At 35.8% G+C, this 19,985-nt stretch overlaps 1 protein-coding gene across 6 annotated transcripts in view; it reads right to left on the reverse strand.

Annotated features, from left to right (window-relative positions):
* Window positions 1-19,985, reverse strand: part of ANKRD42 (ankyrin repeat domain 42) — an 87,395-nt gene that overhangs the window by 50,320 nt on the left and 17,090 nt on the right. For 5 of the 6 annotated variants that reach the window (XM_038568465.1, XM_038568469.1, XM_038568470.1 and 2 more), the window contains exons 5-8: window positions 19,177-19,312; window positions 8,717-8,917; window positions 4,420-4,545; window positions 386-491 (exon numbers count right to left, since the gene is read on the reverse strand). In XM_038568465.1, coding sequence (XP_038424393.1) covers window positions 386-491; window positions 4,420-4,545; window positions 8,717-8,917; window positions 19,177-19,312 — 569 coding nt within the window. The remainder of the gene's footprint in view (window positions 1-385; window positions 492-4,419; window positions 4,546-8,716; window positions 8,918-19,176; window positions 19,313-19,985) is intronic. The other variant, XM_038568467.1, reaches the window with a different exon arrangement.

Raw genomic sequence — 19,985 nt, forward strand, 5'->3', positions numbered from 1 at the left:
CCCTGAGCTGAAGGCAGAAATTTAACCACTGAGCCACCCAAGTGCCCCTGCACCCCTGTTCTAAGCACTGTAGAATGTTTAGCATTCCTGGACCTGAAGTTACTATGTATCAGTGATGGTCTCCACTCATTGTGACACTCCTCCACACATTTCCAAATTCCCTCCCCAGCCTCTCAAGGGGAAATTAATATTTCCCAGTTGAAAACCATTACTTTAGTGAGAAGAGTTGATATGTCATCAAAGGTCAATTCAGCTTGAAAAGTGTCATCCCATCAGCATTTGATGGAATCGTATAATTCCATTAAATCCTCAGAGTTTTCTGAGTGTAAGAGAGTATATACAAAATTTTAAAAACAAAAGAAAGTAGTAAAGCAGATAGGGATACCTCTTAGCCACATCACTGGGTTTCTCCCCTGCTTTGTTGGTAATATTACTGTCTGCTCCCATTTTAATCATCCACTGCAAACACTCTATGTGGCCTTGTCCAGCAGCTGTTAAAAAAAAAACAAAAAAAAAAACAGAAAATACAAAAAGTTATTATTAGTAACAACTGTCTAAAATCTCACAGTCCCATTAGAGAGTAGTTTCATAAATAGTGATCCTTGTAATAACCAACAAATTTGGGCAGATATTATCAGCTGTTAATTTGTGTATTCATTAGACAAACATTTAAGCAAAAATCTACTGTGCTCAACTCCTACACAGAGGACCTTACACACAGATATAAAAGTTGAAGCTTGAAGAGGTTATTTAATATCACACAGCACGCAAATAATGGCTTGAAAATATAATCTAGGCTTTCTCAATCCTTATCCAGTGTTCATCTGCTGCTACCTATAGCTGCTGACTAATCTTGCAGCTGACCAGAATGTGAGTGCAATCCAAGCCCGGGGCCCACATTGACTTTGAAAATCTTGTGTCATCTTATGTAAACAGGTTATCCTTCTGATTCTCACAACTCAAAATTATAGGCCCCCCACTTATTATCATCTGAACTGTTTACCACCTTTTTCTAGATCTTGTCCTTAACACATGTACCCAGGATTAATTTTCACCTCCACAACTTTGTTTATGTGTCTTCTCGCCTAGTTCCCAGGGCTCAACTACATGTTCATCTACCTTCTATCCATCCTTGTAGATCCATTTGAAGATTCAGGGGAACTGGGGGGGGGGGGGGGAACCTTAACAGACTTAAAAGATTTCACTTTAGATGCAGTAGATAGTGAGCCTGGAGGACTGTCTCACACTGTCTATATGGTGCTGACATCTGATTGCTGCTAAATATAAGTGCCTCTGTAAAATGAATCAAAGACAAGAAATATTTGGTATGTCCCTAGTTTCTCAAAAAGTGAATCCACCTCCAAAACTGGCAACAGAGAAAAGAAGACACAAAGTCTGATACAGTGACAAAATAACCCCCTCATGTCTGTTACTATAAGGGTTCTTCTACCCTTCTCTAGTTCACTCAGAGCCATCTGTCAAACTCAGTTGGCCCCTGAAAATCCTGGGCTTTCTTGCTCTCTCCTACAGCAAATCCAAAACCAGTTAACCAAAAAACAGTACACGATTATAAGATTTCCCAGACCCCTAGAAATAACCTCGCTTTAGACAGAAACAGCAACATATTCCATCTTTAAGAGTTACAAAATGGTGTTTATGAATCACAGATAATTGTTTTATAAGATAGAATGAGCTTAACTAAACACTTCCATTTTATTACACAAGTAATCTTTACAAAGGGGGGAGCAGAAGCTAAGTAATTTCTCTAAAATGAAATACAATAAAAGGAATTTTACTCAAGATCCTTATTGTACATTCATTAGGCTATGTTAATTTGATCTATGTTTTTTAGAAAACAGATAAAATCATGCAGTGACTAGAAATTTTTAAGAAATTTAACAATCCTCAAATGACTAATAAGAATGCCTCAATGATAGACACCACAGCTTATTTACGGAATCAAATTCAAAATTAAAGAAAAATAAACAGATTAATCAATGTGGGAAATGTGAATTAAGTTATAAGGAGACATTAACTTTTATTTACCCAATTTGGATATAATCTAAACATAAAGATGTTTGTCAGGAATGGCAAATGTACACCAAACGCTCCTCCCCCCACTTGTAGCCACTTATCACAGCCTCCCAACCCCCACCACACTCCCTGATTCACCCCTGGCCCTAGGAGTCCTCAACAGACCGACTGACAAGACAAGGGGTGAAGGACAAACACTTCTGGTTACTCAGTTTCACCCTCCCATCTCACAGTGGCTGCATCCCCAACACCCTATTGTTACACATCAAGCCTTTTTTTTTTTTTTTATTGGAGTTCAATTTGCCAACATATAGCATGACACCCAGTGCTCATCCCATCAAGTGCCCCCCTCAATGCCCGTCACCCAGTCACCCCCCGCCCACCTCCCCTTCCACCACCCCTAGTTCATTTACCAGAGTTAGGAGTCTTTCATGTTCTGTCTCCCTTTCTGATATTTCCCACTCATTTTTTCTCCTTTCCCCTTTATTCCCTTTCACTATTTTTTATATTCCCCAAATGAATGAGACCACATAATGTTTGTCCTTCTCCAATTGACTTATTTCACTCAGCATTAATACCCTCTAGTTCCATCCACGTCGAAGCAAATGGTATTTGTCGTTTCTAATGGCTGAGTAATATTCCATTGTATACATTGACCACATCTTTATCCATTCATCTTTTGATGGACACCGAGGCTCCTTCCACAGTTTGGCTATTGTGGACATTGCTGCTATAAACATCGGGGTGCAGCCACTCTGGAAAACTGTGTGGAGGTTCCTCAAAGAGTTAAAAATAGATCTGCCCTACGACCCAGCAATTGCACTGCTGGGGATTCACCCCAAAGATACAGATGCAGTGAAACGCCGGGACACCTGCATCAAGCCCTTTAGAACATTCTTCCAGATTCCTCATTTCAATCTTTTGTCCAGTAGTGAAGAAATGACTGAGAAAGGCTGAAAACTAGCCATCAATGAAAACTTCATCCTTCCTGTGAAGATGCATTATAAATACCATGTCACACTTATCTTTGCTACAGTGTCTAATAATGCTCCACATACACATTAGTAACAAAAAGTGGTCATACCTAGGATATGAAATGGGGGCTTTGCTTCAGGACACCACGTTTTAAAAAATATATATACAGTGTACATTTTAAGTTCCCTGCCCATTCACAAATCCCATGGTGAAGAGCCAAACCCACAGACAGCCAGCTCAGATAGAGGAGTAAGATTATCCAAGTCTAGGACAGTGTTTGCCAAAATGGGAATTTCTCTGAGTATAAGAGGAATCCCCTCTGCATTCCCCTTCTTCTTATTCCACCTAACCTCTCTCTTATAAAACTACTGGTATACATGATGTTTAGATTCTATACTGAAGTTTATGAATTAAACCAGCTTTAATCATTAAACTAAGAACCTAACCAACGGGAACATAATCTGTGATTGGGCCCATCAGAAGTTATTGATAAAATAAAATCTAAATCAAACACATAATGCATTAACTACCCTACTATCTTTTTACTCTAAATCGTTTTTGGTTTTGGGGGGTTTTTTTTTTGTTTGTTTTTTCTCCCAACAAGGAGGTGACAATTTGACAAAGTCTGATTAAAAAAGTAAAAAAGGTAATTAATATTTTAGAATTCCACACAGAAGGAAGGAGAGAATGCAGAGAATAGTGGTGGACATCTTGAAAATATGTGTGGGTTTTTTGTTTTTTTTTTAAGATTTTATTTATTTATTCATGAGAGACACACACAGAGAGAGACAGAGACACAGGCAGAGGGAGAAGGAGGCTCCATGCAAGGAGCCCGACGCGGGACTCAATCCTGGGACTCCAGGATCAGGCCCTGAGCCAAAGGCAGATGAGCCACCCAGGTATCCCTTGAAAATATGTTTAAATCTAATGTTCATTGATATTTCTATGGAAGTAAAAACATTTTTGCAGAGTACAAGAAAAAAGAAAATTCTGCTTTACCTTTTTTTCCAAACTCTGCTATACCTTTTTTTCAAATTCTGCTATACCTTTTTTTCAAATTCTGCTATACCTTTTTCATGCTTTAGCAAGAATAGATCATTTATAGTCCGAAGAAATAGTAGTCCTAAGAAACTTCTCCAGCAGTGAATTTGGATATCTTAATATGTCAATGCCATAAGAGAATTTCCATTCGAATTACTCTAAATATGATAGTGAATTTCTAGCATCATAAAAGGAGTAACACATTAAACTGAAAATTAAGTATTCTGTGTACCATATAAGGTAGACTGATATCCCTTAGGGTATTAGGAAAACTTTCACATTTTCACATGTTTCTGAGGGATAATTTTATTAAAGGTAAATAACAGTAATTGTGTCAGAACTGAAAATGAAACAGGAATCATAACTCACCTTTATGCATAAGAGTTGATCCATTATTATCACGTTCATTAATGTTAATTACTCCATCTTCTATTAATTTTTTAAGCATTTCCAAATCACCCTTAAAGGCAGCTACATGACCTGGAAACGCTAAGGCTAGGAATAAAAATTCAGCATTTCAGTAAACACATGAGTTCATTTGTTTTCCCTACCTTAAGCAGTCACATTTCAGATTTCAATATTAACTCAATTATGATGTGATATTGGAATTAGTTCGATTGATGCAATGACAAGTAATAAAATGAGAATCATAAAATAAGATTATTATTAATTGCATGGCCCTTTCTCCCTGCAAGACCTCAAACATGCCAAGAGTAGTACTGTACCAGAACTATTCTTAGCAATATTCCACTCTCCCTCAGACCACCACAAAACACAAGAAGATGGTCATTTTCAATCCCTTATATAAAGACATAATTGGTTTAAATTCCTACATTTGCACAGACCACTCTCCTCTGTTTGCACGGAAACGAAGAAAGCAAAATTAACAGGAAGCAGATAAAGTATATGTAAACAAATACATATACATAAACACATGCCTATGTAAATGTACCTGACCTAAGTGCCTAACTATAAATACTTAATAAAATGTTTTTAAAGATGACTTCATATATTAACCCCTTCCTGAATCCAGACGTGGTAGTAAGCACTTATAAGGAATGCCTCATCATAACCCTCTTAACAACTCTGAGATATAGTTATTCTCATTTTTAAATGTGGAAAGGAAAGAGAATAGCCAAACAGTATTTTTAAAGATTTATTTATTTTAGAGAGACGGCACAGTGGGAAGAGGCAGAGGGAGAGGAAAAGTCTGAGGCAGACTCTGTGCTATGTGCAGAGCTCAAAAGCTCAATCTCACGACCCCAAGATCATGAACTGAGCTGAAGCCAAGAGTTGGGCACTTAACTGCACCACTGAGGCAACCCTCCAAGGAGTATTTTTAAAAGAACAAAGTTGGAGACTTACACTACTTGTTTTTAAGTCTTACTATAAAGCTACAGTAATCAAGGCAGTTGCAGTATTGGCAAATAAACATATATATCAGTAAGACAGTACGCAGAGGCCAGAAATACACCCATACATATACAGGCAATTGATTTTTTACAACGTTGACAAAATATATCAATGAAGAAAGGGAAGCTTTTCCAAAAAACTGGTGCTAAGACAAGTAGATATATGTAGGGGAAAAAAAAAAAAACAATGTTTTTAAATAAACACTTTATTTCACTCAAAATTCCAGATAAAATTTAACTTGATATAGATCAAAGATCTGAATTAAAAAGCCAAAACTGAAAAACTTCTGGGAAACTACAGAAGAACATCTTGGACAAGTATTTCACAGATAGGACACACAAAAAATGACCTGTAGAAAAGATTGATAAATTGTACTTTATCAAAATTTAAGACTTTTGTTCTTTGAAAGATACTGCCAAGGGGCACCTGGATGGCTCAGGGAGTTAAGCAGCCAACTCCTAATTTCAGCTCAGGTCATTATCTCAGGGTCATGTGATCAAGCCCTGTGTGTCAGACAGCTTCACATTGAGCACGGAACCCGCTTAAGATTCTCTCTCCCTTCTTTCTCTGCCCCTCTCTTGCTACTCCTGAGCTCAATCTCTCTAAAATAAATAAAATTCAAAATTTTATATATTTTATATATAAACTATAAAAAGAAAGATACTGCAAAGAAACCAGGCAAGCTTCAGAAAGGGAGAAAATATATGCCGTAACATATAACTAACAAAACCTAAAGAACTGTCAAAAGTCAGTAAAGAGTAGACATACAACTCAATTAAAAAATGGGCAAAAGAATTAAACAGACACCTCATAAAAGATACACAAATGCTCTTTTGAAAAGATGCTCAATATCGTTCGTTTTCAGGGAAATATAGATTAAAACCACACAGTAAGATAACACTACTCACCCATAGAACAGTTAATAAAACAGACTATATCAAGTGTTAGCAATTCCATGGAGCAAATGGAATTCTCATACACATAAGTGGTGATGTAAAGCCATACAACTACTTTAGAAAATAATTACACAACTTTTTTTTTTTTTTTTTTTTTTTTTTTTAAGTAGGCTTCATGCCTAGCATGGAGCCCAGTTTGGGGCTTGAACTCATGACCTGATATTAATACCTAGGCTGAGATCAAGAGCCAGATACTTAACTGACTGAGCCACCTGAGTGCTCCAGTTACACAACTTCTTAAAGTTAAACATAAACCCACCATACACTCCACTCCTCTGTATTTACCAAGAGAACTGCAAACATATATGTAAATGTTCAGAGCAGCTTTATTAATAATAGCCCAAAACTGGTAATAATCCAATGTTCATCAGCAGGTGAGCTGGTTTAAAACAAAATAAAACAAAGTATATCCATATAATGGAATTTTATTTAGCAATAAAAATGAATATACACAATATACATATGTATATTAATAGAATCTCAAAATGGTTCTATTAGAAAATTCAAATTAATCTACAGTGACAGAAAGCAAGTAAGTGGTTGTGTGCAGCCAGGCTAAAAGTAAGAGTAACTACAAGGGGATATTAAAAATATTTCAAAAAATATATATATATATATTTCAGAGGTGATGGAAATGTTTTGTATCTTGATTGTGATATTTTCAAAATACATCAAAACTCACCGAACTGCACACTAAATGAATACAGTTTATTATATATAAACCATACTTTAATAAAATTGATTCTAGGGGTGTCTGGGTGGCTCAGTTGTTTCACTGTCAGACTCTTGACTGCGGCTCAGGTCATGATCTCATAGTCCTGAGATTGAGCCCCAGGTCTGGCTCCATGCTCAGTAAGGAGTCTGCTTCAGGAATGTCTCCCTCTCCCTTAGCCCCTCCCCCTGCTCATGCTCACTTGCTCTCTGTCTCTCTCTCTAAAATAAATAAATAAATTCCCACCAAACATAAAGAGTGTAAACTCCTACAACTACTCTGATGAAGAATATAGCAATCCCTATTTATACTGAAGATGGGCAGATCCCACCAAGCAAACTGCACACCTATTTACCCAAGCAGAGCTCTCAGCTCTCAGTCTTCAGAGAAGATAGGCAGTACCTCAAGAAGCCACATCCATCAATCCCAGTGTGCCATACAAATATTGTCTACATGGGCTATGTGTTAAAAAGGTACTGAAGCACTTCTCTGTAGAATCTCTTGTATGTATGGAGACACATACAAGAATATCCATGACAACACTGACTGTAATAGTGAAAAACAATCTAAATATCAAATTGGAAAATGAATAATGATTTTCATAATATGCAAAACTATACCAACATTTAAAAAGAATAAACTAGGATACTTCCATCAACCTAAATCTCAAAAACATAGTATTTTGTGGAAAAAGTAAGGAATAAAAGAATGCATATTGTTTTACACCATTTTCATAAGATTTTAAAAGAAGTTTCAAAGACTGCTAGTTGTCCACAAAAACGGTCTTCCTTCAATAGTAAGGGAGTGGTAGCTGAGGTGAGTCTTCTCAGCAAGGTACTGAATCCTCCAGGCTTCCTCACAGCTAATATGCCCATGTGACTTAACTTTTGCCAATGCAATGTTAGCAAAAGTGATGAGTACTTATTAGGCCTTGAAAATCTTATAGTCTTGCTCCCTCCCCCCACCTCCTGTTATATTCTCTACAACCAAAGAAAGCTAGTGGGGAAAAAAAAGCCAGTTACTGAATGACTGCACAGCACAGATTCACTCTTCAACCTGGACTGTCATATAAATCACTAAGCCACTGAATTTTAGGTCATTTTAGTCTATTACTTCAAAAACACACAATAGTGTATATTTTTGTGGTACATATACACTAAATATAAAACCTGTAGAATGGAATTATAAATCCAAAACAATAGTTACCTCTGAGAAAAAAAAAAAAAAATAGTTACCTCTGAGAAGGAAGACAAAGAAATGAGTGATATTAAAGAGACAGAACCAAAAATAATAATAATAGAACCAAGAAGCTTTAAATCTATAATATTTTATCCTTAAATCAGTGGCATAGAGAATGTTCATTACATTAATCTCTATATATTTCTGCCTAAAATACTTTATAATAAAGAAAAACTGAATGAATTATAAGCAACATATTTATATAACTACAATGGACAATTATAGTACTATATTTAATTAAATGGACAATTATAAGTAACATATTTAAATGTAACATTTGCCCTATAATTTCTTTTTATTCCACTTACTCATTAAATGCTAAAACATTTCAGGGCTTATTACTTACTTTCCTGATCTCTCGGATCACTTTGTTCATACTCAGCCCCTTGGATAAACTGCAAAATGTTCTGCTTAAAGAACCTCTGGGCCAGATCCAATACATTTTCTCCATTATCATTGAAGGCTTTTAAAGCTTGTGTTATACTGTTCATTCTACTGAGTAGGAATTTAAAGCAGTGAAGGTGACCTTCCATGGCTGCTAAGTGAACTATAGGTGAGAGAGAAAAAAAAAATTTTTTTAAATTGATGATAAAGTAACTTGAAGAAAGAAATAACAACACTGGCTCTCGTTCTCACAGGAAGATGACTGTCCCTTTCCTATATAACAGGAAAATACGGGATCCCTGGGTGGCGCAGCGGTTTGGCGCCTGCCTTTGGCCCGGGGCGCGATCCTGGAGACCCGGGATCGAATCCCACGTCGGGCTCCTGGTGCATGGAGCCTGCTTCACCCTCTGCCTATGTCTCTGCTTCTCTCTCTCTCTCTCTATGTGACTATCATAAATAAATAAAAAATATTAAAAAAAAAAAAAAAACAGGAAAATACTCTGAGAAAGGTAACACCTTTTTTCCGAGCCTACAAGTCTTTACTCGACCTTCAGGTCATGCCAAAGCAACATACCAAATGATTAAAGAGTTACACATACTGTGAATGTACAGACACCAGAGGAGAGACACCAAATAGAAGGCCCCAGAAATTTTCTTGAAAAGTGAAATCTCAACTATGCATCTTATAATTACATGAGAAAATACTTGTTATGTAAGATAAATGATAGGTAATTTTTTTTTTAACGTTTTGGAAAAAAGTGCAAAAAACAAACCAGGTCACCATGAAAATATGAGTGTTATTTTTATCACTATGGATTTTGTCACTTTTCCATATACATTGATTCTTTTTATTTAAAACAGAAGACTGGATCAAAACTGCAGACAAAGCACACACACTACCTCACCATTTCTATTCTCAATCCTTGAAAATAGAAAAGATATATTTATTTCATTTATTTATTTTTTATTTATGATAGTCACAGAGAGAGAGAGAGAGAGAGGCAGAGACACAGGCAGAGGAAGAAGCAGGCTCCATGCACCGGGAGCCCGACGTGGGATTCGATCCCGGGTCTTCAGGATCGCACCCTGGGCCAAAGGCAGGCGCCAAACCGCTGTGCCACCCAGGGATCCCAGAAAAGATATTTTTGAAGCCAAAAAAGACTAGAAAAACAAACAAGAACATCAAGAACACACAACAAATTTTAAGGAAGCCCTGAAAGAAAACATAACTGAATCAGACTAAAGGAGAGCCACAATCCAAAATCTGCAAAAAAATTGGAATGCTTCTGGGGTATCACAAGTTTAGAGGCAGTGATTACAAAGAAAAAGGGAGCCTTCACACCTCTGGAGAAGTGACTATTTGGGAAACAACAACCCAATCAACATACAAACCTTGCCTCTGGAGGAGTAGGGCAGTGCCTAAGTGACCAGTATAATGCAGGAGAAACAAGATGTAATAATACCTAAAAGAAAAGCTGCAGGCACACACCACTCTACACTTTCTCAGATGAACCTAAAAAAAAAAAATTAAAACTCCCCATAAAACTTGAGATTCTTCCAACAGCTCATTCATCATATATCCACTTAAGTCTTAACAGACATTGTGAACTTAACATAATAAAAACAACTCCTCATCGCTCTTGCATACCTTTTCCTTACATAGTTTCCCCCATCTTACTTAATAGGAACTCACTCTTCTCCATGTAGCTCATGCCCAAAACCCTGGAGCCATCCTTGACTCCTTTCTGTCACTCTCAACACCTTCATGAATCAGCAAATTTTATTGGCTCTATCTTTAAAGAATATACTGACCCCAATTACTTCTCACTATCTTTGTTGCCTCTGCTCTGCTCCAACCAAATAGCAGCATTAAATTATTGCACCAGGCTCCCAACTGCTATATTTCTACCCTTGCTATCCCTATACCCACACTGCAATCTATTACAAACAAAACAGAGAAAATGTTCTTAAATGTAGTCAGATCATGTCACTGCTATGCTCAAAATCTTTCAATGGCTCATGTTACCCTGACCTCATGATCTATTACTTACTCTCTCACTTCTGTTCTAACCATACTGACTCACTGTTACTCAAATACACTCCTGCCTCACAAACTTTAACTTGCTGTTATCTCTTCCTGAAATACTCTTTCCCTGTGATGGTCACAAGGCCTGTTCCCTCAACTGCTTCAGTCTTTACCCAATTATCACTTCCCCAGGGAAGTCTTACCTGACCATCCTATTTTAATTTCTTCCTCTTTAACATTCTACTCCCTTCTCTGATTTTATTCATACACATATCCCTACTTAATCATAATTTATATTCTTCTGATTATTGTCTCTGTCCCCACCAACACCACCACCGTATGAAGGCAGGGACTTTGTCTGTTTTATTTGGTGTGACATCCCTAGCACCAAGAAGAGGGAATGACACATAATAAATACTCAGTAAATAAATGCTGAATTAGTAATTTAAGATAGAGATTTGAATACAAGCAGTCTAGTACTGAAGCCACATTCTTCACCTCTATATTATACTATTAAAAATTAGGGACACCTGGGTGGCTCAGCGGTTGAACATCTGCTTTCAGCTCAAGGCATGATCCCGGGTCTAGGGATAGAGTCCCGCAATGGGCTCCCCGTGGCAAGCCTGCTTCTCCTTCTGCCTAGGTCTCTGCCTCTCTTTGTGTCTCTCATGAATAAGTAAAAAAAAAAAAAAAAAAAACACTAAAAATAAATAATAAAAAATAAAAATTATATTCTATATGGTCATAAAAAATTATAGATTTTTTTAAGATTTTATTTATTTATTCATTCATGAGAGACAGAGAGAAAGAGAGGCAGAGACACAGGCAGAGGGAGAAGCAGACTCCATACAGGGAGCCCGACGTGGGACTCAATCCTGGGTCTCCAGGATCACACCCTGCGGCCCTAACTGCTAAGCCACCAGGGCTGCCCAAAAATTATACATGTTTTAAGAAATAAAAGTTGGATTTTTTTTAATGAGCAGGCAGAAAGACTTAAAAATGATTAGACATATTTAATAAAGAATCAAATAAGAATGAAATTGCCCCCTACCATGTGTTACAGAAAAGTCAACTCCAAGTGGACTGGAAATCCAAATGAGAAGATAAAATAATAAAATTTCTTGACTATAAAATAATGTCTTCATGATCAAAGAGTATGGAAAGACTTTTTTAACAGGATTCAGAAAGGTCTAACCATAAAGGAAGAGTTTATTAAACTTGACTACACTACAGTTAAAACTTTTATCATCAAAAGATATCTGAAAAGAATAAAAAGGCAAGCCATAGAATGGAAAAGATATTTAAATAAAAGAGATATGTGCAACATCTAAGTGACAGAAAGCTTGTATCTAGGTTACATAAAGACTCCTACAATTAATTTTTTAAAAAGCAAGAAAACAATAAAAAATAGGCAAAATATGTGAACTAGTACTGCACAAAAGAAAATAGCCAGGAGTACCTGGTTGGCTGTCAAAAGATCATGCAACTCTTGAATTCAGGTTATGAGTTCAAGCCTCACACTGGGTATAAGTGTTACTTAAAAAATAAATATATTGTTAAATAAGAAAAACAGTAAACATTTTTTAAAAAGAAGAAATAAGATGGCCATTAAGCATATGAAATAATTTTTTATAATACTGATCAATAATTATTTTAAATGTAGATAAACTATTAAATACTCCAAAAAACACAGGGTGAGTGAATGGATAAAAAAAACAAGACCACCTATATGCTGCCTATAAGAAACTCATTTCAGACCTAAAGACACATACAGACTGAAAGGAAAAGATGGAAAAAGATACTTCACACACTATTGGAGGTAGGGGGACAAAAGAGCTGGAGTAGAAATACTTTCACCAGACAAAATAGACTTTAAAACAAAGACTAATATTACTCAGCCATTAGAAACGATAAATACCCACCATTTGCTTCGACGTGGATGGAACTGGAGGGTATTATGCTGAGTGAAATAAGTCAACTGGAGAAAGACAAACATTATATGGTCTCATTCATTTGGGGAATATAAAAAATAGTGAAAGGGAATAAAGGGGAAAGGAGTGAAAATGTCAGTGAGAGTGACAAAACATGAAAGACACCTAACTCTGGGAAACAAACAAGGGGTAGTGGAAAGGGAGGTGGGCAGGGGGTTGGGGTGACTGGGTGATGGGCACTGAGGGGGGCACTTGGCAGGATGAGCACTGGGTGTTATGCTATATGTTGGCAAATTGAACTCCAATTTAAAAAAATAAATAAAAATTAAAAAAAAAACAAAGACTATACAATAAGCAAACGACACTACATAATGATAAATACTCATGCAATAAGAGAATTTAACAACTGTAAATATCTACGCACCCAACACTGGAGTACCTAAATACATAAAGCAAATAGAACAGACTTAAAGGGAGAAATTGATAGTAATACAGTAATAGAATGGGACTTTAAAACCTCACATCAATGGATAGATCAACCAATAATGGAATAGTGGCTTTGAACAACAGATTAGACGAGATGGACTTAACAGATACATATAGAATATTCCACCCCAAAACAGCAGAATACTCATTTACTTCAAGTGCACATGAACATTCCCCAGGACAGATCAGGTTTGGCCACAAATCTCAATATAAATTTAAGAAGATAGAAATCATATTAATTATCTCTTCCAACTACAATAGTATAAAACTAGAAATCAAGCACAAGAAAAAAATGGAAAACACCACAAATATGTGGAGGCTAAACAGTATGCTCCTAAACAACCAATGGATCAACAAATAAATCAAAAAGGAAATTAAAATACACATGAAGACAACAGAAAATTGAAAGCAAAATCTTTGGGATGCTCCAAAAGCAGTTCTAAGAGGAGTGTTTATAGGGATATAGGCCTTCCTCAAGAAACAAGAAAAATCTCAATCTAAAGCTACACCTAAAGGAACTAGAAAAAGAATAACAAAGCCCAAAGTCTGCAGAAGGAAATAATAAAGATGAAAGAAGAAATGAATGAAAGAGAGACTAAAAAGTAACAATTGTAATAATAAGAAAAGATTAATGAAACCTAACAGCTAGTTCTCTGAATAAAACTGATAAACCTTTAACCACACTCATCAAGAAAGAGAGAACTCAAAATCAGAAACCACATGGTAAAGGGGCACCTGACTGGCTTAGTCATTAGAGCACATGACTCTTGATCTCAGGGTTATGAGTTCAAGCCCCATGTTCAGTGTAGAGATTACTTAAAAAATTTTTAAAGCTTTTTAAAAATGAGGGGCACCTGGGTGGATCAGTGGTTGAGAGTCTGCCTTTGGCTCAGGGTCCTGGGATCAAGTCCTACAACAGGCTCCCTGTAGGGAGCCTGCTTCTCCCTCTACCTATGTCTCTGTCTCCCTCTCTGTGTCTCTCATGAATAAATAAATAAAATCTTTAAAAAATAGGGGATCCCTGGGTGGCTCAGCGGTTTAGCACCTGCCTTCGGCCCCGGGCGTGATCCTGGAGTCCTGAGATCGAGTCCCATGTCGGGCTCCTGCATGGGGCCTGCTTCTCCCTCTGCCTATGTCTCTGCCTCTCTCTCTCTCTCTCTCTCTCTCTTTCTCTGCGTGTCTCTCATGAATAAATAAAATCTTAAAAAATATATTTTAAAAATATATTTTTAAAGATGAAATGAAATGAGAGAAATAACTGACAGCACAGATATAAAAATTGTATGAATGACTATGAAAAATTATATGTCAAATAATTGAAGAACCTAGAAAAAAAGGATAAATTCCTAGAAATATAAAACATTCCAGAACTAAATCAGGAAGAAATAAAAAATTTGAACACACTATTTACTAGTAAAAAATTGAACTGGTAATCAAAAAAAAAACTCCCAACATGGGTGGCTCAGTGGTTTAGCACCTGCCTTTGGCCTGGGGTGTGGTCCTGGAGTCCCGGGATTGAGTCCTACATCGGGCTCCCTGCATGGAGCCTGCTTCTCCCTCTGCCTGTGTCTCTGCCTCTCTCTCTCTCTCTCTCTCTCATGAGTCAATAAATAAAATCTTAAAAAAAAAAAAAAAACTCCCAACAAAAAAATGTCCAGGATTAGATGGATTTACAAGAAGGAAGAGTTAACATCTATTCTCCTCATAATATTCCAAAATATAGTAGAGGAAGAAAAACTTCCAAATTCATTCTTCGAGGCCAGCATTATCCTGATACCAAAACCAAAGACACTATAAAAAGAACTACAGGCCTGTATCTCTGATAAACATAGACAAAAAATTCTCAACAAAATATTAGGAAATTGAAATCAATAATTCATTGAAAAGCTCATTCACCACAATAAAATGGGATTTATTCTAGGGAGGAAGGATGGTTCAAAATTTGCAAATCCATCAATGTGAAACATAACATTAATAGGAGGGAGGATAAAAATGATAAGATCATTTCACTAGATATAGAAAAAGCATTTGACAAAATACAACATCCATTCATGATAAAAACTCTCATCACATAGGTGGAATAGAAACATCTCAACCTAATAAAAGCCATATATGACATATCCACATCCAAAATCATACTCAATGCTAAAAAACTAAGAGCTTTTCCTCTAGATCAGGAAGAAAACCAAGAATGTCCACTTTCACCACTTTAATTCAACATACTACTTGAAGTCCTAACTACAGCAATCAGACAAGAAAAATAAAAGGCATCTAACTCAGTACGGAAGTAAAACTGTCATTATTTGCAGATGACATGATACTACACATAAAGAAAACCCTAAAGACTCCACCAAAACACTATTAGAATAAAGTTAGTAAAACTGCAGGATACAAAATATACAGCAATCAGTTGCATTTCTATACACCAATAATGAAGCAGCAGAAATAATAGAAAACAATTTCATCTACAATTGCACCAAAAAGGATACCTAGGAATAAATTTAACCAACGAAATGAAAGACTTTTACTCCGAAACCGTAAGATGTCAGTGAAAGAAACTGAAGATGACACAAACAAATGGAAAAATAGGCTCATGGACTGGAAAAATTAATATTGGTAAAATGTTCATACTACCCAAAGCAAACTACAGACTCAATGCAATCTCTATCAAAATAACCAACAGAAAAAATAATCCTAAAATTTGAATAGAACCACAAAAAAAAAAAGTAGCTGAAGTAATCTTGCAAAAGAAGAACAAAGCTAGAGATATCACAATCCCAAAGTTCAAGAACAACTACAAAGCTACAGCAATAAAAACAATATGGTAACAGCACAAAACAGACACACAGATCAATGGAACAGAAGAGAGAGCCCAGAAAGAAATCCACAATTACACAACTAATCTATGACAAAGGAGGCAAGAATACACAACGGGGAAAAGACAATCTCTTCAAAAATTGCACTAAGAAAATTGGACAGCCACAGGCAAAAAGATATAACTAGATCACTTTTTTACACCATATACAAAAATAAACTCAAAATGGATTAAAGAACTAAATGTGAGACCTGAAATCATAAAATTCCTAAAAGAGGGCAGCCTGGGTGGCTCAGCGAGTTAGTGCTGCCTTCAGCCCAGGGCGTGGTCCTGAAGTCCTGGGATCGAGTCCCACGTCAGACTCCCTGCATGGAACCTGCTTCTTCCCTCTGCCTGTGTCTCTCTCTACCTCTGCCCCTCTCTCTCGCTCTCTCTCATTCTCTCTCTCTGTGTGTCTCTCACAAATAAATAAACAAATCTTTTTTAAAAAAATCTTTAAAATTAAAAAAAAAAAACTCCTAAAAGAAAACATAGGCAGTAATCTCTTCAACTCGGGCCTTAGCAACATATTTATGGATATATCTCATGGGCAAAAATAAAATATAAAAAATAAAATAAAATAAAATAAAATAAAATAAAATAAAATAAAATAAAATAAATAAAATAAAATAAAATAAATAAAATAAAATAAAAAATAAAATAAAATAAAATAAATAAAATAAAATAAAAAATAAAATAAAATAATAAAATAATAAAATAAATAAAATAAAATAAATAAAATAATAAAATAAAATAAAATAAAATAAAATAAAATAAAATAAAATAAAATAGTGGGACTATACCAAAATAAAAAGCTTTTGCACAGCAAAGGAAACCATCAACAAAACAAAAAGCAACCTACTGAATGGATGAAGATATCTACAAATGATATCCAGTAAGGGTTTAATTAACCAAAATATATAAAGAATTTATACAACTCAACACTAAAAACACAAATAAATCCATTAAAAATGGGCAGATCTGAATAGACATTTTCCAAAGAAGACGTACAGATGGCCAACAGACACATGAAAAGATGCTCAACATTACTCATCATCAGGGAAATGCAAATCAAAACCACAATGAGATATCACCTCATACCAGTCAAAATGGCTAGTGTCAAAAGTAAAAAGAAATAAGTTTTGGAGAGAATGTGAAGAAAAGAGACCTCTCATGTACTGTTGGTACAAATCTAAATTGGCACAACTACTATGGAAAACAGAGGTTTGGGGGTTTGGTTTTTTTTTTTTTTTTTAGAAACCAAAAAAATGAAAAATAAAAATGCCATATGATCCAGTAATTCCACTACTAGGTATTTATCCAAAGAAAATGAAAACACTAATTCTAAAAAATATATGCACCACTAGGTTTATTGCAGCCTTATTTTCAATAGCCAAGATATGGAAATAATCTAAGTGTCCATAGACAAATGAATGGATATAGAAGTGGTATATAAATATATATAGATATATACGCACAATGGGATATTATTCAGCCATAAAAAGAATGATATCTTGCCATCTTCAACAAAATGGATGGAACTAGAGTATTTTGTTTTTTTGTTTTTTGTTTTGTTTTGTTTTTTGGAACTAGAGTATTTTGCTAAGTAATATCAGTCAGAGAAAGATAACACATGATGTCCCTTATGTGTGAAATCTGAAAGACAAAACAGGAAAGAAAAAAAAGACTCATAACTACAGAGAATAATATGGTGCTAGGGAGAAGGGTTGAAGGGATGGGAGAAAGAGGTAAAGGAGATTAAGAGATACAAACTTCCAGTTACAAAATAAGTCATGGAAATTAAAACTATAGCATAGGAAATATAGTCAATAATATTATAATAATGTATGGTGACAGATGATACTTATCATGGTAAATACTGGTAATATATGGAATTGTCAAATCAATATGCTATACACCTGAAACTAATAAAATACATATGTCAATCATACCTCAATTAAAAAAAGGGTGGGGAGAGACAGGTACAAACTTCCAGAAAAAAAATGGTGTTCTAAATAATTAATCAAAGAAAATGTTAATTAAAACCACAATGAAGGGCAGCCCCGGTGGCGCAGCTGTTTAGCCCGCGGCGTGATCCTGGAGACCTGGGATAAGGTCCCATGTCGGGCTCCCTGCATGGGGTCTGCTCTCCCTCTGCCTGTGTCTCTGCCTCTCTCTCTCTCTCACGCTCTGTATCTCTCATGAGTAAATAAAATAAAATCTTTTAAAAAAAATTTTTTAATAAAAAGAAATAAAACCACAATGAAGTATTACACCCAAAAGAATGACTAAAACAAATTTAAAAGCAAAACATTAATTTCCAAATATACAAAAATTAAGAGTTCTTACCAACACATCTTTACTTTATGAACAGTAAAGGGTGTATTCCAGAAAGAAGCAAAACAATCCCAGACAGTAGTGTAAAGGGATGGAAGATGAGGCCAAGGAGGTAGGTAAGAGCCAAATTAGGAATATATAGCATGCCAAGCTAAGAAATCAGAGCTCCATAGCAATGTAGGGAGTTTTTAGGTGACAAAATGATTTGATCAAACCTGTTCATATCATTCTGTCTGGATGGTCCCTTCATTTGTTTGCTACTTAAGATTCTTTTAAGACATAATTCAAGAATTATTTTTAATAATCATCACTCCATTCTCACTATGATCTATCCCTCTTCCAAATTTCTACAGCACTTCTTGGAAGAAGACAGGGTGTTTAGAGTATAGGTCTCAATTGGCCAGCTAATCACAGCCTAGCCAACTTCAGTTGGCAAATTAACCCAAATACACTAGTGTCTACTGTTTATAATATTATTTATAAACAGCAGTCTGGGAGGTAGAGCTGTATGAAGTTAAAAAATAATAACATTAGACAGCAGATGAAGGAAATAGCTGGTGGAAGAGTAAATCCAAGTTCAATTTTGCCAATTTCTCTTTTGCTGATATGGTTTCAGAAAGAAATTAATCACATGAGAAGTATATAACATAGGTATAAGAGTAAAAAATGCTCAGGTCAACAAATTTAGTTTTCTGAAGGATTGTTAGAATGATGACAGTTTAAATTTCTTAAATGCAATCATTAAGTTTACATTAATGAAAAACCAAAACATTCACTTTTGTGAATACCTGGAAGGTTTCCATTGTAGTCCACATCTTCTATGCCACATCCCCACTTAACTAGAAGTTGCAAACAGCCAAGCCGCCCGTGAAAAGCTGCATAGTGCACAGGTTTCCATTCTCTCTTATCAGTCACACTGGGATCCTAGAGGTAACATTCACAAGAACTCAGTTTTCTTTCCATTTGTAGGAGAAATACTAAGTCTAGCAGTTTAATTCTGCAGTTGAAAATTGGAGGTGTTCTTAAAAATATAAAGCAAAAAATAAATGTAATAGAAAAAATTACTATAATCACTGATTTAAACATATGAACTAATAAGATACTAATGAAATTTTATTAAATTGTCTTTTTATTTATTTTTTAAAGATTTATTTATTTATTTATGATAGACAGAGAGAGAGAGGCAGAGACACAGGAGGAGGGAGAAGCAGGCTCCATGCCGGGAGCCTGATGCAGGACTCGATCCTGGGACTCCAGGACCGCACCCTGAGCCAAAGGCAGGCACTGAACTGCTGAGCCACCCAGGGATCCCCTAAATAGTCTTTTTAAAAAGAACTTTACTAGATCCATAAAAATAGCTTTTCTTCACAGATTTTATTTTTTTCAGAGAAAGAGAGAACATAAGCATGAGCCGAGGCAGGGGCAGAAGGAGCAGCAGACTCCCTGCTGAGTGGAGAGCCTGACATAGGGCTCCATCCCAAGACCCTGGGATAACAACCTGAACGAAAGGCAGATGCTTAATCCACTAAACCATCAAGGCATCACTAAAAATAGTTTTTAAAAAGGAACTTGGGATGCCTTGGATGGCTCAGTGGTT

The sequence above is a fragment of the Canis lupus genome, chromosome 21 (genome assembly GCF_011100685.1).
Source record: "Canis lupus familiaris isolate Mischka breed German Shepherd chromosome 21, alternate assembly UU_Cfam_GSD_1.0, whole genome shotgun sequence".
NCBI lineage: Eukaryota > Metazoa > Chordata > Mammalia > Carnivora > Canidae > Canis > Canis lupus.